General features: G+C 37.1%; 1 protein-coding gene across 9 annotated transcripts in view; it reads right to left on the bottom strand.

The window, feature by feature from the left end:
* ZNF438 (zinc finger protein 438) overlaps positions 1 to 25,108 on the bottom strand; it is a 184,455-nt gene that overhangs the window by 32,913 nt on the left and 126,434 nt on the right. For all 9 annotated transcript variants that reach the window (XM_043479143.1, XM_043479146.1, XM_043479145.1 and 6 more), the window contains one exon: positions 408 to 475. In XM_043479143.1, the coding sequence (XP_043335078.1) occupies positions 408 to 444 (37 nt within the window). In that variant the 5' untranslated portion in view covers positions 445 to 475. Of the gene's footprint in view, positions 1 to 407; positions 476 to 25,108 lie in introns of those variants that run through there.

Below are 25,108 nucleotides of genomic sequence, written 5' to 3'. Positions count from 1 at the left end.
AAACTCATATCCATTGAGTCGGTGATGCCATCCAACCATCTCATCCTCTGTCATCCCCTTCTCCTCCTGCCTTTAATCTTGCCCAGCATCAGGGTCCTTTCCAATGAGTCAGTTCTTCGCATCAGGTAGCCAAAGTATTGGAGTTTCAGCTTCAATATCAGTCCTTCCAATGAATACTCAGGACTGATTTCCTAATCTCCAATAAAGAAGTGTCATTTATAAACCATGGTTCCATAGACACTCAAGGAATTTACCAAAATAAATAAACTTTCTTATATAATTAGAAATTTTGTTCTTAGTTCCAGAAATAAGTTACCCTTTGGTTAGTGGGCAGTGACATTAAATGTATCAATTAAAACTCCTTACAACACACACATTACCATTTTCCCTGGCATAGCTTATCTTACCTTGATCTTTCGGTAGTACTGAAAATGAACTCTGCATTATGATGTCGCTGACTTGAATAACAGCTGTCCTAGAAACAACCAAGACAAGCAATAATTAGGAAAGAGCTGAGATGCCATGTTAAAATGTACAAAAACATAAATTGCAAGCTTTTTCTAAAACAAAAAGTCTTTTTATTTATACCTATATGAGTAATAAGAAATGGACTGAACTATTAGGAACTAAAGTTTTATTCCTTTCTCATTTTCATAGACACAGGATTTTACTGACTGCTCAGGTGTGGGTTTGGAGAAGGAGTAATGTGACACACTGAGAGTGAATTGCGTCTGCCTCCCTGCCCTCCTGGTGTCAGGGAACTGTGCAAGTAGGCAAAGCTGAGGTTCCCTAAATATGTCCTGCCTGATAATTATATTTTAGGTTCTGTTTAAGAAATAACTAAAATGTTTAACAATGTAGGTAAAGGAACTATAACTACAATATAATCATTTGATGAAACATAATTCAGTCATTAAAATGCAATTTTGAAGATTATGCAGCAGCATGGTAAATACCAATGATATAATATACTGGATGAACACACCAAATGACCGACACACTAGGATTACAACTAAAAAACAAAGGCACAGAAAAATGCATGACAGGAAATATGTTAATATGTATATTTGGGGTTTTTTTGGTGATGTAATTAGAGTTGTTTTCCTTTCCATTTTAGCTATTTTCCAAATTATCTAGAATGTGGGTTCCATATTAATAAGCCATGCAAATGTGTATATAAATAAGACAAAGTCCTTGGAAAAATACAGGTAAATATTTTTTTGTGCACTTCAAACACTGCCATGTTTCTAAATATGATGCCAAAGACAAAGTCATTAAGGTAAAGACTGATGAATTTTTCCATTGAAAATTTTAAATGTTTTTAAAGTAGAAAACTAGATAAAATAAAAGGGCATGACTTCTACTTCCAGCCAAGACTGAATAACAGAGGCCAGATTTTCCCTCCTTCCTGAAACAATCAAGACACAGACAAAATACATGAAACAATATTTCAAAACAGTGAACCTCAGGTCACAAAGACTGATCTTTGAGAGAGAGAAAACATTTGTTTTCTGTCACCCACATTACAGGAAAGGAGAATGTTGATGGAAATTTCCAGAGTAATGAAGAAAACAGCTGGAGAGAGAAGGAAAGAAAGCAATGAAGAGGATCCCTATCAGGTATTCACTTCTGCACTTATCAGCACATACCATGGAGGAAATCCTCCCACCCGAGGCCCGGAAAGATCCAAAGTGCCCAACACTCACGGGAGAACAGGTGTACCACTGGTTCTTACCAGTCAGACTGGAAAACCTAAGTCACGGGACACTGGGTAGAGTATGAAGGAGAATCTTGCTTTAGTAAGGGGGAATAACTGACCCTATTCCAAGCATTTCTTTGGTTTTATAAAACATATCTTAAAGAGAGACCGAAAAGGATCAAACTATTTCCAAGTGTAACTATGTATTAAGAACAAAGCTAAAAAATATTTATAGAAAAACAAAAATATCCACCATCCAACAAAGTAAAATTCAGAATGTCTGACATCTGACAAAGAATTATCAAAGAGGTAGGAAAATGCAAGTGATGGTGAAAAAAATAATAACTGATCCTGATCTGACATAGATGTTAGAATTAGCAGACAAGGACATTAAGTGTATAACCTGTATTTCATATGTTCAAAAATTTAAGTATGAACAGGAAAGATATAAAAATGACCCAAATAAAGTTTCCAGAGATGTAAATTACAATACATAAAATTAAAAAGTACACTGGATAGGATTATCAGCATATTAGACATGTTGGAAGAAAAATATTGGAAAACTTGGAGGCATAGAAATTGAGACTGTCCAAAATCAAACTCAGGAAGAAAGGAGTGAAAAGAAAAAAACAAAAATGAACCAGATCATCAGGACAGATCATCATTTGCGCTCTAGGACAACTTTAAGCCACCTAATAGATCTAGTAACCGGAGAAGAATGACATGGAAAGTCAAAAAAATTATTTTTTAAGAAATAGTGGCAGATCTTTAATCCATTTTGAGTTTATTTTTGTGTATGGTGTTAGAAAGTGTTCTAGTTTCATTCTTTTACAAGTGGTTGACCAGTTTTCCCAGCACCACTTGTTAAAGAGGTTGTCTTTTTTCCATTGTATATCCTTGCCTCCTTTGTCAAAGATAAGGTGTCCATAGGTTCGTGGATTTATCTCTGGGCTTTCTATTCTGTTCCATTGATCTATATTTCTGTCTTTGTGCCAGTACCATACTGTCTTGATGACTGTGGCTTTGTAGTAGAGTCTGAAGTCAGGCAGGTTGATTCCTCCAGTTCCATCCTTCTTTCTCAAGATTATTTTGGCTATTCGAGGTTTTTTGTATTTCCATACAAATTGTGAAATTCTTTGGTCTAGTTCTGTGAAAAATACCGTTGGTAGCTTGATAGGGATTGCAGAAACTTCCAAATCTGAATAAAGCTATAAACATATCCAAAAAGCTAAAAACAAACAAACAAACCCTAAGGCACAAGAAACATGTAAACTACACCAATGAATATCATGACCAAATTGTTCAAAACTACTGAAAAAAGGAAAAATTTAAAGTGAGATGATGCAACTGAGAAGAGAAGTGGAGCAGCATGTTTAAAGTACTGAAAGAAAAAAATCTGTAATCTAGATCTATGTTCATAGAAAGTATTTTTCAAAAATAAAAGAGAAACAAAGTCATTTTTGTTCATACAGATGCTAAAGGAATTCACTATGAGCCCACCCAAACTACAAGGAATGTAAAATGATGTCTTTTAAGCAGAAGGAACAGGATAGCTGATCAGAATATAGATCTATACACAGAAAGGAATATTTTGATATAAAAATAGGAACTTCATGGTAAGCATATAAGGTTTTGTCTTGATACTCAAATTTCTTTAAAATATAACAATTTAAATGAGAGAGGTGACACCACTACAGATATCACTGCTATTTAAAAATACCTGGCAATACATTTGATAATTTAAATAAAATGAATAATTATTCTGAAAGACACAAGCTACCAAAGCTCATTCAAAATGTGAGCCCTGTATTTTCAAAGAAATCAAATTTTTAGTTAAAATCACCCCTCAAAGAACTCTAGGTCCAGAAAGTTTCTTTGGAGAATTCTACTGAATATTTAAGGAAGAAATAATACCAATTATAAAGAAATTCTGGAAAACTGAAAAGGAGGGAATGGTAACTACCTAATTCCATGAGCCAGCATTATCCAGACACCAAAATCAGACAAAAAGCCACAAGAAGGAAAGAAACCTCCAGACCAAAATCTCTTCTTAACACAAATGCAAAAACTGCAAATCAAATCCAACAGTATGACACACCTTGACCATGTAAGGTTATCCTGGGAATGTACACTTGTTTAATATTCAAAATCAATGTAATTCACTGTATTTGTGAAGTGAAAAAAGGAAAACTGTATGATCCTATCAATAGATGCAGAAAACACATGTGACAGAATCCAACATCCATTCCTTAAAAAATGATCATTTAGAAAAATAAGAATAGAAGGAAACTTCCTCAACATGGTAAAAGGATATCTATGAAAAATCTACAGCTAATATCATGCCAAACAGAAAAGAACTGGATACCTTCCCTCTAAATTTACAAACAAGAGAAGGATATCTACTATTACAACATTGATTCAATATTGCATTGGAAGTTCCAGCCAGTGCAATAAAACGAAAATGAATAAAATGCATCCATATTGAAAAACAAGACATGAAACAGTCTTTATTTGCAGATGGAATGATTGTCTATGTAGAAAATTCAATGGAATCTATAAAAATAACTGAGTTTAACAAGCTTAAAGAATATAAGACCAATATACAAAAATCAATTACATTTCATATACAAGTAACAATCAGAAACTGAAAGAATAAATCAGAAAATAAAATTTAAAATACTATTTGTAATGACATCAAAAATATGAAATAACTAAGGGTAAATCTAACAAAAAGATATAAAATACTGAAAACTACAAAACAATGATAAGAGAAAATTTTAAAGACCTAAGTGAATGGAGAGATACGTACCATGTTCATAGGTCAGAAGACTTAATACTGTTAAAATGGTAATTCTCTGCAAACAGGTGTTATGGATTCAATATAAGCTTAATAAAAATACCAACAGGCATTTTGTAGAAATTCACATGGAAATGCAAAGAACTTAGGATAGCCAAAATCATTTTTAAAAATAAGACAAAAGTGGAAGGAAAATACTACGCTAATTTCAAGATTACTATAAAGCCAAAAGTATGAAGACAGTTTAAAGATAAACAAATAGATCAATGGAACAGAATAGACTCACACATATGTGGCTGACTGATTTTTCATGAAGGTGCAGAGGGAAATCAACACAGACTACTGGACATCAACAACAAAAATGACAGCAAAAAATGACAACAACACTGTGAGACCACACAGAAATCCAAAGGGCATCACATATCCGAATGGAAAACCTAAAACTACAGAACTCCCAAAGCACTCTGGTGTTTTATCATGCAAAGGTATCTTGTATAGGACTTCTAAAGCATAATCCACAGAATAGTTAACTAATAAGTAGACTTCAAAATTAAAGACTTCTGCTCTTTAGAAAACACTATTAACAGAAGGAAAAAACAAGTCACAGAGTGGGAGAAAAATAAATGTAAATAATACATATAGAAAGACCTTATATCCAGAATAAAGTACTCTCAAAGCTTGATAACAAGAAAACAAACATGCAATTTAAAAGACAGGCAAAAGATCTAAAGAAATATTTCACCAAAAAAAAAAAAAAAAAGATGTGGCTTGCAAATAAGGACATAAAAAGATGCTTAACATCATTAGTTATTAAAGAAATGTAAATTAAAACCACAAAGAGATACAATCACACACCTATTAGAATGGCTAAAAAATTTTTGAAGACTATACCAAGTGCTGACAAGAATGAAGAGGAAGTGGAAGTCTTATACCCTGCTGGTGGTAATGTAAAACGGTACAATTACATAGAAGAAAGTTGGGCATTTTCTTCATAAGATAAAGATACACCTATCATATGATTCAGCCAATCCCTTCCTACTTATTCAGGAGAAAAAAAGATCATGTTCACAGCAGCTCTATTTATACTAGCCCCAAACCTGAAGCAATCCAAATGTTCAACAACAGGTGAGAGTTTAAACAAACTGTGGTATATCCATTCAATGTAACACTCCTTGGCAATGTAAAGGGATAAATTACTGATCTGCACTACAATATGGATGAATCTGCAAAAACAGCATGCTGTATGAAAGAAGACAGATAAAAGAGGGTATATATTTTATGACCTTAGTTTTATAAACTTTTAGAAAATGCATATTATAGTGACAAAAAGGTGATTAATAGTTGCCTGAGCACAAGGAGACAAGGAGGGTTGGAATGAAGTACCTACTTGGTCCTGAGGAACATATATCCACCCATTAGGATGAACAACATATTCATTATCTTGATTGTGGTGACAGTGTCACAGGTATTACTTATATACAGCAAACTGCATCACATTGCACTTTAAATATGTGTAATTTTTATATGCCAGTTACATCTTAAAATAGCTGTCAAATATTAAGGCAAATTTACTGGGAAAAATTAGAAAACTCACAGCAGATATATAGTTATACAGTTATTCATTTAACAGTCTTTGAGGTGTGACTATACAAGGACACTGTAGACATGGTCCTTGTGCTTGGATCTGGTATAAACAAATTAATGAGAAAGCACTCCATAAACCATAAAACTAGCAGACTTCAGAAACTATGAAAGAGGACAAACTAGTAATCATCAGAATATTCAGCTTGACTAATAATCAAATAAATGCAAATTTCAAAAATAAAATTTCTTTGCCTACAAATTGGCAAAAACAAACAAAATGCATGCTTGGAAAAAGTCTGCAGAGATGTACATGCAAACTGGGGGGTATTTTTGCAAGACGCATTCTATGCCTTACAGTTCTGCACTCCTTTCGATCCAGACTGTCCTTACCCTTCAGAAAATCATGATAAATGTGCAGAGCTATACACTACCATCTTCACTGTCATCATCCTCATTACCTTTTTAAAATTCTTCAGGGTACCATTTAATATACACACAAAATATAAAATCCCTAAGTAAATTAGGACATATATATCTATCTATCTTTATAATGAAACTATTATAAAGACTGTTTCTTAAAATATTTAAAATTATGAAAAATGCTTACTACACATTTTTGTATGAGAGGGGTTGGTTACAGAGTGGTATGGTTCAATTATTTCCCCCAATATTCACATAAGAGAAACCACCAAACAATAAAAGTGGCTATCTCTGAGTGAGGAATTAAATTGCTATTTAACTTTTCCTTTTTTCTTTTTTGTAGTTTTGGCTGAGCTGGGTCTTCATTGCAGGACATGGGCTCTCTAGTTGCAGTGCCCAGGTTTCTCTAGTTGTGGTGCATGGGCTCGGTAGTTGCCTCATGTGAGCTTAGGTGCCCTGCAGCATGTGGCATCTTAGTTGTCTGACCAGGGATTGAACCTGCATCCCCGGCACTGGAAAGTGGATTCTTAACCACTAGACCATCAGGGAAGCCCTTTAACTTTCCTTATCCTTATGGATATATTACTAAGTTTTCCCAATGAAAAAATACTATCTCTGCAACTGACAAAAAAGCAGAACAAAAAGTTTTAATTGCTTTGGAATGCTATATTAGATAAGGATTGCCATTAAAATACTTTCAACTATACACCCCCAATATCATGGTATTTAAAATACGGAATTCACTAAAATGGAGTCTGTTATCTTCTGCCACATAAAACATGATAGTACTTAATTCTATTGTAATTATGAAAAATGAAAAAATTGTGTAATAAATACACCTAATGCTTATTTAAAAAGCACCTGAATAATCAAAATATTGTATCCTCTGATTGGGTTGGAAATAAAAGGTCACTATATAAATGTTCTAGAGGAAAAGATACATTAAAAAGTCACTTAAGTTCTATCAGCATTTTTCAAATATTACACAAGCAAAGCCAAGGCCATCTTGACTCAGGGTACCATGATACAGCACTAGCAGCCACTGTGTCCTTCACAGTCCAGAGAATCTCTGATCATTATAACCTGGCTTTTCTTACATGCATGCTGAAAAGTACATTAAGTAGAAAAATCTATCGGAAAGGAACAAAAATTAAAGAACGCAATGAACGAACACCATCGATTATAGCAAGACAATAGAATATGCTTTATAAATCACTCATATGGTTACTTTTCATTTGAGTTAATATGTCATTTTTAAACTGAGTTGATTAAAAATGAAAATTAGGTGAATTGGTTATATGAGAAGTGACAGCTCAATGGTGCTAGAAATGGAAATCTTCCATTTATTCCTGGTTGAGGAAACCTAGGTACATCATGCCTTCTCTTTGCTATGCTGCCTTGACAAGGTTCCTAAAAATACATTTAGAAAGAATCTTACACGAAAAAATCTTAAATGAAAAACCTTTGCTCCATGCTCAATAAGCTTATTACCGTCAACCCAGAGTGGGAGTATGTGTTTAAAAGTGTGTTCTTGTGTGTGTATTTGGGCACCACTCAGAGAGGTACAATGTCAAGTTACTCTAGATTATTAAGGGAACTTAATATTATCTGATTACTTTTAGGGAGTTACTTCCAGGGGAACTATTTCCTACAGAATAAACATTGCTATTCAGATAGATGCCATAATATGACGACTTTGGTCAGAAGAACATAAAGCATGAAAAAATTGAACAAGGTGAAAAAGTCTTTGGGTGTATAGCCACTGGCTACTTGTAACCGGCTCTTCTTTATATATTAAGATAACGCTACTGACCTACCACTGACTAGGCAGCTGTTCTTCTCCCAGGCCTTCCTCCAGTTTTGACTTTACAGTGATCTTGCGGCTCTGGATTTTAAAGCACTGCACAGTGATTGGCCCACAGATTGTAGGTTTAAGGCTAGAGCTAGAGTTGGTGAATTTACAGAAAACACCTTCCCCTCTTCTTCACTGAGTGCTTACTACTTGCTGGACCTACAAAGTGATACAAACACACAGACACACACCCCTCTATCCTCAGGAGAGAATCAGCACTGTCAGAATCTTTCAAGCAAAAAACTGAGGCCCAAAGAAATTAAGTAACTTGCTCAAGGTCACTAGGATGAGCCAAAACCAATTCTCCAGGTGTGTCTGGTTCTTAAACTCATATACACACTCCTATTTTACTGCGTTCAGTCTTCCTTCCCCATCATCTTGCCTCCACTTTTCTCTCTCGTGAACGCCTGTACAAATGTGTACCAAATCAATGGAAATAGAGAGAGAAGGTTTGTTGCTGGAAATCAGAATTAAAGGAAAATCAGTGAAAGAAAGAATGGGAACCAAGGAAAAGGGAAAAAGTGAGTTAGATAAGCTGGGAAAGGAGTGAACCTGGGAAATGAAAGAACTCAGCGGGAAATGATAGTTATCTTGAAATATTTAAAAGTCATCTTAAAACATCTGAAGAGAAGTGACATGGAAGAAGGATGAGAGGAATCCTATGTAACCTGAGTGCACAGTCCAACCAGGAAGGGAGACCAGTTACAAGGAAACAAATGTCATGTGAACACAAAGTAGCACTTGCTGTGACCACTTATACTCCACTATGGCAACTACTCTGTAACAGCTCTGAAACACAACTCTGTCACTGGAAACGCTGAAGGAGAAGCTGACTTGAAGCTGTTCTAACCAGCCCTAAGAACTGTCATCATAGACTTCAGGAGCATGGCAGGAAAGGACTCAGAGAGGCTGTATAAGCCCAGACATCATCTAAGTGAAAAAGCCGCCTTTTCTTTTTTTTTTTCCACTGAATTAGGAAAGGGTCATGACCCAGTGGAGGAAATGGAAGGAACAGCCCGAATAAACCTGTGAAGTATTCAGGGCTACTCTTGTCCTTTTTCAGACCTGGGTATTGTTTGAAAATGTTTAATGCATTTGAGGATGAATTTTCCTACCCTGTTTAATTTCATGTGCCCATTATATTTCACTATTTTAAGAAAACTTTTCAAATCAACTTTACTGAGGTATAATTTACATACAGCAAACATATATATCTGTGTAGCAATCAGTCTTTTTTCTACATTTTATAATGTTTTGATAAAGTGGGGGCTGGCTGGCTGGACAGAGTGCCCCTTCTGTTGTTCTTGTTTTGTCGCTAAGGTGGGTCTGACTCTGTGACCCCACAGACTGTAGCCCGCCAGGCTCCTCTGTCCATGGGATTTCCCAGGCAAAGAGTGGGCTGCCACTGGGGATCTTCCTGACCCAGGGATCAAACCCACATCTCCTGCATTGGCAGGTGGATTCTTTACCACTGAGTCACCAGGGAAGCATGCCACTTCCAGGGCTAGATAATCCTAGACAAACCCTGGGGAGCACACCTTTCAATGCCAAGTCCATATCCCCAACCCCCTCCTCTATGGAACTTCAAACGTGAGTCAACATTTCCCTGGGCTTCAGCCACCCCAGGACCAGGCACTGGACGACTAGGACTATCATGCAGCCTGAAACCACTGAAATTGTTCAAACTAGGCAATCTAAAATGATCTCTCTTGCCCTACCTTGCCTTTCCCAGGGAGACCACGATAAAGGCATCAGGCCAGGCTTGCCCATTCCTCCTCCCCGTTGACCAGCCCTGGAACCTCCCATGTGGCCCTGAATGCCTGGCACACCCTCTCTCTTGGGAACTGTAAGTAATAACTTCTTCTTTCAAAGGCAGTTGGCTCTGTCTGTAACCCTACCATACCAGATGAAAACAAAATCCCAGGTATGTTACAAGAAATACAGACATGAACATCAAAAGTCCCCTCATTACCTGAAAGAGTCCCCTTGTGTTCTTTTATGGTCAATCCCCACCTTTCTTCCCTGGCCCCAGGCAACTACTAATGCTTTTTGTCACCATGAATTAGCTTTGCCTGTTCTAGAATTTTGTATCATTTCCTATAAATCAAACAGTATGTATCCTTTTATTATGTGGATCAGTAGATCATTTCTTTCTGTTGCTGAATGGATTCCATCCTACAACCAGAATGTAATTTGTCCATCCATTCACCCATGGCTGAGCATCTGAGTTGTGATCAGTTTTCGGCTCTCATGAATAAAACTGCTATAAATATTTGTGTCCAAGTCTTTGCGTAAATAAACATGTTCATATCTCTAGGGTGAAACTGCCTAGCATGAAACTGCTGAGTGGTATAACTACAAGCAACTGCCTGTTTTTTAAAGCAGCTGTACTATATTTCATTGATTTAAAAAAAAAATAACCTTTTTAAAGCACTGATAGAATTCAAGTTTCTTAAGATTTTTATATAAATAAGAGGACTCAGTATCTTAAAGCTCAATTTTATCAAAATAATATAATCTTACGGTACTCAAATTCTGACTAATTTGCTCAGTTATAACCAAATGCTTATTCCTATCTCAATCTGTATTTAAGAAACAAATAATTTTAAGAAACAAATATTATAAAATTCTCAAATTGGTGGAAAAGAATTAGAACAGGTGAAAGAAAATCTACAGCATAAATTCGGACCCACTTTGAAAATTAACTGCTTGTATTAATATTTGCATTAATATCTTTGACAATCTTCCTCCCCACAAATGGTTGCACACTGCTAAAGAGTTCAATAAAACAGTGCCTCTTTAAATTCAGATATTTCTGAATGTCAGCCAGTAAATGGTTTACAGAGTCATCCTGGGGGACTAGTTTATTTAAGACCCTCTGAGGCAACTTTTTTTTTTTTAATACAAACTTATTTTTATTTATTTATTTATTTTTGCTGCGCTGCAACAGCTTACAGGATCTTAGTTCTCCAACCAGAGCTTGAACCCAGGCCACCACAGTGAAAGCCACCAAGTCCTAACCACCTCCAAAGGCTAACTTTTGTAGTGTTACTCCCCAGTCTGGATTCAGTAAACACTGTTGACTCCCTGTTGAAGGCTCTGTTACACTCCTAGATCTACTGTAACAAAACCACCACAAACTAGACAGCTTAACACAGCAGAAGTGTACCCTCTCACTGGGGACTCGAAGTCGAGGATCAAGATGTTGGTGGGCCATGCTCACTCCGAAGACTGGGGGGGAGAATCAGTCCCACACCTCTCTCCCAGCTTCTGGTGGCATCTAACTTCCAGTTCCAGTGGCTGCATCACTGCAGTGTCCGCCTCTGCCTTCACATGGCTTCCTCCTTTGTGTGTCCTTTCCTCTTTCTATGACACCAGTCACTGGGGTTAGGGTGTGCCTTAATTGAGCCAACTTTTCTACCGAGAGTTGGGGAAAGTCTGGCAGTCACCCAATTTCCCCTGATTTTAGACCTGTTGCTTCATGAGTATCACTAGATACTCACTGCTGTTCCCCAACCAAAACCCTAAAAGACAAGGCTGACCTTTAATTTTCAGGAACCCATTCTAGTCCCATCTCAGCTGTGCAATGCATTCAAAAATTGTAGAAGGATCCACAAACCAAGTAGGGAGATGTATGTTTTTAACCAAAATGTCTTACCGATGTGACCCTGAACAAGTCACTGAATCTTTTTGTCTGTTTCAGTTTCCTTATGTTAGAAAGGGAGAGATAATACTACTTAACCCATTTGGCTGATGAAAGGATTAAACTAGAATACTATGTGTTGACAATACTTGGTTAAAAAAAGAACTAATTAAAAAACAACTATTACTTATGGTAGTCAAGTTCTGCAGGATTCTTCCAAAAGAAAAAAAAAAAAAAAAAGGTTACTATTATCTCTGGCATTTCTAAGAAAAACAAAGGAATATACTACAACAGACTTTGAAATACAAATCATATCATTTTCCATGGTAAGATCTAATCATTTACCCTCGTAAAGTGGGAGCACACATAGATATCTGTGCTCTTTCACATGTGCTCCACACATGACCGGACCAGGCAGGTTACAGTATTTAGCAGGGCATTCTTCTACCTTAATAAAAATCTACGAGGAAAGTATGTTCTAGCCTTAGATCTTTTTTTCTCCCTTCACAGATTTTCTATAAAACTACTTCAACTCCTGAGACTCTAACCACACCTATAAATTTCTATTTCTAGTTTCCAAATTCCAGGGTGAAATGTTCTCAGCTTACTATTATACACAGGTCCACTTGACTACCTGCAAACTAAAGGCAGTTCCTGCCTCCAAAATGAAATTTTTTCAAATTCATTGAGGTGTAATTAAATGACGAACAAAGTTTTATGTGCTGAATGTGTACAATGCGATGACACAGGCGGACTTTGTGAAATGGTTACCATAGTCAGGTAATTGGCCATCACCTCACATAGTTACTTTCCCCACCCCCCAACCCGTGGTAAGAATACTTAAGTTGTGGTAAGAACATTTAAGGTTTACTCTTTTGGCAGATTTCAAGAACACGACACAGTATTACTAGCTGCAGTCACCATGCTGTACATTAGATCCCCAGGATTTATTCATCTTATCTTCCCCAGAAATAAGCACTTTGAATTCTTAGAGCTGACTGTTCTGGTATTTATACCTCCATTCTGTCAACAACATGCTTATAATCTTATTTGACTGTTCAGTGTTAGGCAGTATCTACTGGTGACCCACCGTGAAAGAGGAAGATTTATCTATATTTCTATCCTCAATCAACAACATGCTTGCTCAATATTTTTTCTGAGCATAGAATTCCAAGTTGAAATTTCCACCGTCTTCTGGTTTCCAATGTCGCTGTTAAGGAACCTGAAGCTATTTGTGATCCTTTATATGCAATCTGTTTTGTTTTTTTTTTTTTTTCCTTTATGGAAACAAAGCTTAGAAATTTCACAGTGAAGTGTCTTAGCCTATTTTCAACCATTTGCCAAGTAGCTGGTGGGTCTTTTCAATCTGGAAACTCTAGATCTTGGGACATTTTCTTCAATTATTTTTCTGAGACTTCCTAATATATTTTTCTCTGTTCTTTTCCCCTTGAACTCTTCTTATTCAGATGTTTACCCTCCCTGGACTGTTAAACCTCTTTTCCCTTTTTTACATGTTTTACTTCTTTTATTTTTGCTCTTTCTGGAAAAATCCCTTAACTTTATCTTTTAGTGTTTTTTTTTTTTTTTTCTTTCTTTTAGTGTTTTAATTGAGTTCCCCTGGACATCTTTACCCAGTAGTCTGTGAAGGGTCTTTTTCATGCAGATCTAATGATTATCATGTTTTCCCCAGGTTTCAAGTCCATCAGTGGCTTCTTGTTGTCCACGAGATACAGCCAGACCTCTTCAGTCCAGCACTCGAAGCTTTCACACCCTAGCCTGTGTGGCTGTCACCCCTACATTTGTTAAGAGCTGCATCTCAACAGTCACGTTATAGGCCAGCTCTCAGTCGCCTCCACGATTCTTCATGCAATCACCTTCTTGCTCCTGCCTTGCTACATAATTCCTACTCACTTCCTCCACAATGTCTACCTGGCCAATTCAAGACATTTCTATTGATCTGTTCATTATCCTTCAACACACTTTGACTGGCTCTCTTAGGTCATAGCATCTGTTTAACTCTGTCCATATTCCATTTAAATTTGCAAGTTTTACGACATCAGGGACAAAAATACCATATTTATCTTTGTATTTCCAGAACCTAGAAGTGACTGGCTTGTAATAAGGTTTAATACATGATTATTGGATGAATAAATGTCAAGAATCCTGTAAAAATAAGACTGCTAAAAATTATTTAACAATACTTGCGTGGTCCCATCAAATACTTTTCATACCACTTGAATCTTTTATTTTCAACAGACGGGCTTCTAAAATTCTGAGTCATTTTTAAAATGAATAGTGATTTTTGAAATCTGAAGTAATGTCTTATTAATTTTGCCACTACTATACTTTTCCATAACTTAGAGTGACAGGTAAATGATTAGGTTAATTTTGTCAGTAATACATTTTCCTTTGATCTCTACAGATTGCCTGGCTGTGTTTTTAGAAGGACTTGAACCATTCCTAAAATGACTTAAAAATTATATTATGCAAAGGTAAAGAATATCCTAGTGTCTTCATTTTCTCTAGTAGCAGGCTTCAGATGTTTCATGTATATCAACATTTTTAAGTGTCATTAACTACTGAAAACAATAATTTCCAAATAAATAAACCTAGAAAACAATAATTCCCAAAATTATCTATAAAAGCAGTAATTTGACACTGCTGCTTTCCTGTTAAAAGGCCTCAGTGCATTTTAGTTAAGTCTAAAATGACCCAAGTTTTAGGCAAGTTTTAACAAACAGGCATTCTTCCATTCCTTATTCATTCAAATGTAAAAGATAAAGATGTAAGAAAAATATCTGCCTCTTTGTACAACAAACAGAGCATCTTTGGAATTTCCAGCCTGGATTCTCAATGCTAAAAGAATGGATTGTTCGGGCCTGTGAGGTTACCATCATGATGAAGATGAAAGCATTTCAAAAGAGAACTGTACCATTTGGTAACAAATGACATATGGCATCAAATAAAAAGGCTGTCACTTACATACACTGTGAGATTGGTCAGTATTTTGCTTCCTTCCATCAGCCTGGTGGTAGTATTTCTATCCATTTGGGATTTAATTTATTACTTTGAAATGATCATTTCCACCACTCTAATCTACCTTCAGTGACAATCATCTCTAGGGTTAGAGAAAACAGACCTACTTTGAAGACTTTGGAGATCATTTTGGATTCCTCAGGTTCTTTTTTTCTGCCAAGTACCAAAGAGTTTTGGAAGCATCACCACAGACTAACTAGTGTACTTTCAACAACTACTGGATTGGCCAAAATCACTTGGGTATCTCCATAACATGTTAACAGGAAAACCTGAATGAACTCTTTGGCCAACTCAATGTTTCTACCACCTACCTGTCTTGGGGAATTCTAACTTCCCCACAGCACTGCCAGGATGGCCCCTCCCTCTCTCTAGCTCTTTTCTTCTCTACAGTCCACACTGAATTAAAATCCCATCAATTAGCTTTACAAAGACTGCCCAATTAAAAAAGCAACCAAACCCACTGCTCTGCTGTTTCCTGCTAACTTCATCCATGCTCTGTAGTTTTCATGGTTTTTGTGTGTGAACTACTGCCTCATAAGTGATTCTGATGATTTTTCTTCCTTTTCATAAAGTGTATCAGACTCTTTGTGACCCCATGTACCTACTCCATGTACTGCAGCCTGCTCCGATGTCCATGGAATTCTCTAGGCAAGAATACTGGAGTGGGTAGCCATTTCCTTCTCCAGGGGATCTTCCCAATCCAGGGATCGATCAAACCTGGGTCTCCCACACTGCAGGCAGATTCTTCAGTGTCTAAGCCACCAGGGAAGCCTCTCCTCTTCTTAAAATAATTTTTTTCACCATTTCCCTGGAGCACCCCAGTCACAAGTTTACCTCTGCAGCATTACCTAAATTTTTTTATTTCTTGTCACAGATGGCTAAGGTCTATCACTTACGTTATCAAAAATGATTATCTTCAACGTGGAAAAAGTGAAACAAAAATGAACAAAAGCCTGACTCTTGTCCTGTAACCCCAACTTCCCTACTTGGAGGCAACAATTCTTAGCATCTTTGTGGGAATCCTTCTAGTAACAGTCTGTATGTAGACAAGCCAACATGTGTAGAAACAGGCTGTATCACCCATTCTCCCCTCCGCAAGTTGAGCAGATTACACCCACTACTGTCTGGCTTAATATGTTTTCAGCTCCCATATCAGCACTCATGGATCCCCTTCATTCTCTGCAAAGGCTATATTGTACCTCACTGCAAAGAACCACGGTTTATTAACCAGCCACCTGCCAATTGACAATGAGACTGTTCTCAGCCTTCTGCTCTTACACACAAAACTTTGGCATGCATTCATATACTCACAACCCTGCTAGCACGTGTGAGTCCATCCGAACAGTGAAGTCACAGTAAGAATTTCTGGGTCAATTTAAAATTGTTATGGATATTACCATATTGTCATTCAAGGAAGTTGTACTGACTTATCCAATGATGTATGAAAGTGCTTCCAAACCACTATTTTCCATTTTTTAAAAAATGTGAGCCATTTTTAAAGTCTGAATTGAATTTGTTATAATATTGCTTCTGGTTGTTTGTTTAATGTTTTGGTTTTTTGGCCATGAGGCACGTGGGCTCTTAGTTTCCTGTCAAGAGATAGAACCTGCACCCCCTCTATGGAAGGTGAAGTCTTGGCCACTTGATTACCAGGGAAGTCTTCACTATTTGCCAAATTTGCCACAAGTTTTCAATCAACTATCCAAAAGCTTCAAAGACTCCAGCATACCTAGATAGTTTTCTTAATTCTAGTTGAATAGACAAATATTTCTCTTTGCTGAAATACACAAACTCTGACAATAAAATGAAAACCAAGTTTTATCTCTCGAGGATCTGGAAGAGTGGTCATTTGCAGGAAGTCCCTGATGGACTAGAGAAGGGAAAACAAGTCCGTTCGGCTGCCCTGAATCACCCACAGGAGTGGGCATGAGGGGCAGAGAGTGCAGCCCATGAGTTGGTGTCAGCCCATTCTTGCTAGGAAAATGGAAAGACAAAGTGATTTCCTAATTGAGAAAGACAAGCTGGATAAAGTTAAGAGGAGGGAAAGAAATTCTATCCATTTGGAAAACTTGCCTTTTAAAAAATGTTTTTCTTTTCAAGACATCACAGAATGTACAGGTGTAGTTTAAGAGATAATTTTATAGTGTAAAAAGGGTGGTCCTTTGTCTAAGATGAAATGGGGGTCTTCAATGAGGCGCTACAACTGAGGATCAGGTGAACCCAATTAACCCAATTTTTACTTGTCCTTACTAAGTAGTTTATTTTAGATGCACATGACTCCCTGAATCCTTTAGGGTATGACTAGGAAAAACCATAAACAGGCTCTAAAGGTCGTGACATTAATTTTCCTGTCATTCTCATGCTTTAAATAGGCATCAAAAAACTAAAAAATCTTGTCCTCTGGGAAGGTAGGCAAATCTGAAACTAATTATGGTAGTTATTATTGTAATACTATTAAATTAAATGCTATGACCCCAGCTAAATTTATTTTGGTACCTTTTGTTAATGAATAAACCTTCTCAAGCAAGATTACTGCATCCTCTCACATAGCAAAATGATGCGCCAGACGACTGCTAGGTCTAAGTCACCACTCAATAACCTGAATTCCTCACTCACCTAAAGCTGAAGTGAGAAGTTTAATAAGTATACATGGAATGCTTTTGCAGAAAATTGTGTCTGTTACAAAGCTGTATTTAAGGAGTAAAATCCTCAGATGAGTAGAAGACTGAACCATGAGTCTTATCTGCAATGGGCTGTCTTCAGTTGTCTATTTCACCAACTGAAGGCTTGCTCATAACTATTTCGATGTATTTATACCTAAAAGAGGGGCTTCCCTGATAGTTCAGTTGGTAAAGAATCCGCCTGCAATGCAGGTTCAATTCCTGGGTCGGGAAGATCCACTGGAGAGGGGATAGGCTATCCACTCCAGTATTCTCGGGTTTTCCTTGTGGCTCAGCTGGTAAAGAATCCACCTGCAATGTGGAAGACTTGGGTTCAATCCCTGGGTTAGGAAGATCCCCTGGAGAAGGGAAAGGCTACCCACTCCAGTATTCTGGCCTGGAAAATTCCATGGACTGTATAGTTCATGGGGTCGCAAAGAGTTGGACACAACTGAGCGACTTTCACTTTAACTTTCATATCTAAAAGAAAATAAAGGATGGTGGGTATCTCAGTAGCTTCTTTTTTCTGCTTAAGTTTCTAAGGCTCAAACTGCTTTTGTTAGATGTTTGGAGGACAAGATGTCAAGAGGCCACATTGAAGCTTAAGGACATTCTGGTAGTTGCTTGACCAACACCTGGGCACCAGGTGAAAGAGGAAGCCACCTGACCTGGTACTTAGGAAGTATTTGCTGTGTGTGTCTCCTAGTGACCAGAAATCCAAATGATATCCATGGAGACTCCACTGGGCTTGTTTTTGCTTTTAAAGGAGCTCCTTCCAACCTTTTCTGTTTTTAATTTTTATATGTACTTTTGGCTGTGAAGGCTTTCTCAAGTTGCAGCGTGAGGGCTTCTCAATGTGGAGCACTGGCTCTAGAGTCCACCATTGGGCCTGTTTTAATCCTATAAAGGCTAAAAGAAAGGGGAGGGTTGAGGACACTGAATGATGAGTTTGGGTGGGTGGGAAGGGAAAGTCAGGCAAGAAGATGAGCTACAAGCATCCTCGTGGGACTAACAAGCAGAGGAAAGAGGAATGAGTATAAACCACACAAGAAAGAAAAAGCAAGTGGGAGGAAAACAGGAACAATGGCAACATTATTTTAGAAGGAGAAATGGCATGTGAGGGAAAGAAAAAGCACTTAAATCCCAGGTTCCTTAAATATCTCAGAAGATACTCAGAGATTCTCAGAGCATCAGTTAAGAGCCAGTTCTTCCCTTCTCTACTACAGCCAGAAAGACACCTACAGACTCTGTGCGCGTTGCTAGTCGTCCAAGCAGTCAATAACCATCAACTGGTTGTTAATGATCCTCTTGTTGATCAATGGCAACAGCTTATTAAAATTTAAGGTAGGCTAAATGAAGTTAAATATTTTAAGAGCATCTTCTACTTCTCTAAATTTGAAAGTTAGGCTTTGAATAAAGCTTTTGAGTTATCTCTCTTTGTTTAGAGGCGTTGACTATGGGGCGTCACCTCATAGGAAAGATGAGAAAAAGAAGAGTGTGGAAAGAAGTAGGGGAGCCTTTTGTCTTGCAAGCCTCTCTACAATGGTTCATTGTACACACAGGAACCCCAAATCAAAGGATCTGATTAGTAGTGTTTTCTAATCCTTTGTTTTCATGTACTTGACCATGGTCCCCAAATCTATTCCTTCACACTTTTTAATTTGCATCTCAAATTGCTTTTTGTGCTCCAAATGTATACAATGTCATATCAGCAAGTGAAGCAATTTTTAAAAATTATTTACTTATTTTCTTTTAATTTTTGGTTGCACTGGGTCTTCATTGCTGCACAGGCTTTTCTCTAGTTGTGGAGAGTGGGGGCTACTCTCTAGTTGCAGTGCACAGGCTTCTCATTGTGCTGGCTTTTCTTGCTGCGGAGCAAAGCAAGGGCTCTAGGCACATGGACTAGCGTAGTTGCAGCAAGAGGGCTCAGTAGTTCTGGCTTGCGGGCTCTAGAGTGCAGGTTCAGTAGTTGTGGCGCATGGGCTTAGCTGTTCCATGGCATGTGGAATCTTCCCAGACCAGATAGCAAACCTGTGTCCCCTACATTGGCAGGCGGGTTCCTATGCACTGTACCACCAGGGAAGCAATTTTTTAAGCCAGTGTATGATGGTGCTGCCTGGCAACCAAGTGTTCATTCTGAAGCTGTGTTCAACTATGTCTGTGCAAAGGCTTTATGATTATTTAAATATTTCAATATATTTTGCTCTTATTTTAGAAAAATAGTGGAGCTCAAAAGATTAAAGGTAAATATGAATAATATGATATCAAAAGCATAGGTAACAAAAGTAAAAGTAGACAAATAAACTGTCCTATATGAAAACTGAAAGTTTCTGTACATCAAAGAAAGCAACAAAGTCAAAAAACAGCCTACGGCATAGGAGAAAATACTTGCAAATCATTTATCTGATAAAGGGTTAATATCCAGAATATGTAAAGAACTCCTACAACTCAACAACAACAACAAACCAAATAAACTGATTAAAAATGGGAAAAGGACATGAGCAGACATTTGTCCAGAGGAGATACATACAGTCAGTCACAAAGTATGTGAAAAGATGTTCAATATTACTTATTCTTAGAAGAATGCAAATCAAAACCAGATATCACCTCACATCCATTAAGATTAGGCTACTATCCCCCAAAATGGAAAATTTCAACTGTCAGCAAGGATGTGGAGGAGTTGGAACCATTTTACATTGTTGGTGGGAATGAAAAATGGTACAACTGCTATAGCAAACAGTGTGGCAGTTCCTCAAAAAATTAAAGATTAGAATTAACATAAGCTTCAGTGATTCCACCTCTGGGCATATATGCGAAAGAAATGAAAGCAAGATCTCAAAGAGATATATGCATACTCATATTCATAGCAGCACTATATTTATAATAGCCAAGAAGCAACCCAAGTTACCTATCAACAGATGAATGGATAAACAAAATGTAGTATGCACACACAATGGAATGTTGTTTAGTCTTAAAAAGGAAGGAAATTCTGACACCTGCTACAGTACGAGGAACCTTGAGGACATCAGGCTAAGTGAAATAAGCCAGAAGGGAAAAAAACAGACACATGCTCTGTGATTCTACTTATATGCTATATCTGGAGTATTCAAATCAATATAAGCAGGAAGTATAATGGTGGTTGCCAGGGGTTGTGGGGAGGGAAAGACAGGGATTTATTGTTTAATTGGTCTATGGTTTCAGTTTTGCAAAATGAAAAGTTCTAGAGATTGGCTGCACAGCTATGTGAATATAATTAACACTACTGAGCTGCACACTTAAAGACGGGAAAGATGGTAAGTTTTATGTTACGCCTTTTTTTCCCACAATTTTCAAATAGTGAATGTGATTACATTAGTGACAAGGAGCGTAAGCCTTGTGACCTATATAAATTTACGCAAAGATGGCAAACATTCAGGACATTTTAAGTGGGCAAATCTTTAACCTATACTGGAAGCACAGTGGACCTTAGTGAGGCATATATGTCTTCCTTTGTAAAGAAAAATAATAAAATTAAAGAATATTTATAAAAGATATAATATTTATATTACACATACATCTATGTGAAAAGGCATGATGTATTAAGGAACTGCATTTTTTTTTTTAACTTGTTCTCTGGTGACAGAATCTTCTTATATAGCATTATATATTTCAGTGTGTTTTTTTGAGGAACATATTTTATACAGAAGTAAATACTGCCCATAAATAGGAATTACCAGCTTAGGGCTCCTCAGGCCATAAGCTTGTGAACATAGCCACTCTCAAAAATGAACCTAGTTATACTTCCATTTCCCCAAAACATGTATCACCCCATTTTCTCTGGTGCAGTTTAAGAGAGAGGCAGGGGTGTCTAGACAAGCTCTGTTCATAAGGCTACTTTAGTGTCAGCAGCTGAAAAAAGACCCAGTGTTAACAGGGAAATAACATCTTCTCAGCCCCAGGTTGGCTCAGGCAGAGTGAGTGCTGCCCCTACCCCCGTCAATCCACTGCCCCTACCAGCCACACCTCTCCCCTCCTCAGGCTCTGGCACTATCAAAATTAAGTTTCAGGAATGAAGTTAACTCAAGTGGTTGCAGATTAAACTAACCATAGGCATCTCAGAGATTAGCCACAAATCCCTCCATTAGCTCTGAGACAAAAGCAGCAAGGCCATTTATTCTTGGGTCGCCCAAGACCTGGTGCTGTATTCACAACCTTGACAGTGAGACAGCAGACATGTGTGGGTGAGGTCAGGGCAAGTGGGAGGAGGTGCTCTGGGCCATGTACGGCCTTGTGAGGTTTCTGCTGGGAACATTCAGTTACACACGAAGGAGCTAAAACACTGGCAAAGACTGTACACCTACAGATTACAGCCTCCAAACAATGACAAGGCGTGAAATCCCAAACTGAAATCCAACTAATGGGGTCTTTTCTCATTTTGGTATGCAGTCTTAAACACTGACATTACAGGATCAATGGGCTGCTGCTGTAAATTCACTAAGCATTCCGATTTCCTATAAATGACTGGGCAGGGTGTTAATTTTAGGCTCACCAAGTAAAAGCACATAAAAATAAAGGAACGAACCCAGAGGGTAAGAAACTGCTAAGGGTGGCTGCCTCTGGAAAGAGAACTGGGAGGCACATTTGAGAGAGAGTGACTTCCACTGTGTACTCTTTTGTAAACCTTCTGAATATTTTACCCTGTGGATGGACTACTTAAAATAACATTATCAATGACAACAACAACAAGAGTGAACTAGATCTGGAGAGGCAGGTGGTCTTCAGTAAACACTGGCAGGGAAAGACGTGCAGGAAATAATCTTAAGTGAAGCAAACTGTGGAACAGTGCACATAACTCTGATGCCATCTGTCTTAAAAAAAAAAAAAAAAAGAGTTGTACTCCCAAGAGAAACATCAAATTGTCAACAGTGGTTACCTTTAGGACTTGGGGTGGTGAAAATTCCCTTTTTTCTGTACATTTTTTGGTGTGTGTGTGTGTGTTTATACATACACCAACATTCACATAAACACAGTGCCTATGTATACAGACACACACACACATATTTGTATACTGTGTAACCATCCATTTTTACATTATAAACAAAAAGTATTCCAAAAGAGAGAAAAAAATTAAGACAGATCCCACTTTTAAACATGTTTCTGTTCAAGAAGGATAAACAGGTATTTTGATTTTCAAATGGTAATTAACGAACTAAATGGCACTCTTTTCTCACTTTGTATTTTCCTCATTCCAAGTTTACCATAATCGTTACAGTTAATTAGAAATTTTCTGTCAAAATCAAACACACAAAGTTCATCATTCAACCATCTAATGTCTATCAATAAATATTAATTAGTAGGTTGTGCCTAAATCAATAAGGGGGCTGTTAATTTCTTAAAGTTCTTATTTCAATGCATTTGCTAAACCCAAAATAATTTCAGCTTAAGTAACAGACATTTAGTTGAGAACAGATTTTTAAATATAGTACAAAACTTTAAAAAATGTAAAAAATTAAGAATCCAAAGAAACAATCTTCTCTGACTTCCCCTGATGAATTTAGGTCTGGAAGTTTATGAGTCCATTACACAATTTAATTCTTTCCCACCTCCAATGGAACTTATATAAATTTAACATTTATCGTCCTGACACTCTCCAAGGGCAGGGTCCAACCCTGTCCTGTTCCCAGTAGCCCTGGGGCCCTGGAGGAGAGAAGTCTTTCAAAAGTATTTGATGAATATACTTTGAAAGACGTAAACCTAAACAAAAGGAGTTGTAAGATTTACAGATATTCAAGAGCAAAACAGATCCTTAATAAAGGTTATATAACCAACCAAACAAAAAAGATCCACATCGTCAAAAATTGCATCAAGAAAGAAGATTATTTGCTTAAACGATCTGTGTGACGAAATCAAAGCATATGTGCTCCAGGCTCAAGTTGCCAAAATTTCCAGAGTTTTGGCTGCCATGGAAATACTAGGTTCTGAGTCACACAGCCAAAGCCTTGAGAAAACTAACTACAAGTAACTCCTGAAATAGGATTATAACACGATATCTTTAAGGTATATTATTACTGTAAAATCCATCTTATTAGCACACTGTTTCAGAATTCTTCTTCAAGAATCTTTTAAAAATAATTATGAGATGTCTTTCTTTGCCAACAAAGGTCCATCTAGTCAAAGCTATGGTTTTTCCAGTAGTCACATATGGATGTGAGAGTTGGACTATAAAGAAAGCTGAGCCCTGAAGAACTGATGCTTTTGGGGTTTTGTTTTTTTTTATTTATTTTTATTAGTTGGAGGCTAATTACTTTACAATATTGTAGTGGTTTTTGCCATACACTGACATGAATCAGCCATGGATTTACCCAAAAGCCCAGGACCAGATGGCTTCACAGTTGAATTCTACCAAAAATTTAGAGAAGAGCTAACACCTATCTTACTCAAACTCTTCCAGAAAATTGCAGAAGAAGGCAGACTTCCAAACTCATTCTATGAGGCCACCATCACCCTAACACCAAAGCCAGACAAAGATGCCACAAAAAAAGAAAACTACAGGCCAATATCACTGATGAACATAGATGCAAAAATCCTTAACAAAATTCTAGCAAACAGAATCCAACAACATATTAAAAAGATCATACGTCATGACCAAGTAGGCTTTATCCCAGGAATGCAAGGATTCTTTAATATCTGCAAATCAATCAACGTAATACACCACATTAACAAATTGAAAGATAAAAACCATGATTATCTCAATAGATGCAGAAAAAGCCTTTGACAAAATTCAACATCCATTTATGATAAAAACTCCCCAGAAAGCAGGAATAGAAGGAACATACCTCAGCGTAATAAAAGCTATATATGACAAACCCACAGCAAACATTATCCTCAATGGTGAAAAACTGAAAGCATTTCCCTTAAAGTCAGGAACAAGACAAGGGTGCCCACTCTCACCACTACTATTCAACATAGCTTTGGAAGTGTTGGCCACAGCAATCAGAGCAGAAAAAGAAATAAAATGAATCCAGATAGGAAAAGAAGAAGTAAAACTCTCACTGTTTGCAGATAACATGATCCTCTACATAGAAAATCCTAAAGACTCTACCAGAAAATTACTAGAGCTAATCAATGAATATAGTAAAGTTGCAGGATATAAAATTAACACACAGAAATCCCTTGCATTCCTATACACTAACAATGAGAAAACAGAAAGAGAAATTAAGGAAACAATACCATTCACCATTGCAACAAAAAGAATAAAATACTTAGGAGTATATCTACCTAAAGAAATGAAAGACCTATATATAGAAAACTATTAAACACTGATGAAAGAAATCAAAGAGGACACAAATAGATGGAGAAATATACCATGTTCATGGATTGGAAGAATCAATATTGTGAAAATGACTATACTACCCAAAGCAATCTATAGATTCAATGC

The sequence above is a fragment of the Cervus canadensis genome, chromosome 10, assembly GCF_019320065.1.
Source record: "Cervus canadensis isolate Bull #8, Minnesota chromosome 10, ASM1932006v1, whole genome shotgun sequence".
Classification (NCBI taxonomy): Eukaryota; Metazoa; Chordata; class Mammalia; order Artiodactyla; family Cervidae; genus Cervus; species Cervus canadensis.
Note: the sequence above shows the minus strand (reverse complement) of the source record. Positions and strands in the feature narration are given on the sequence as shown.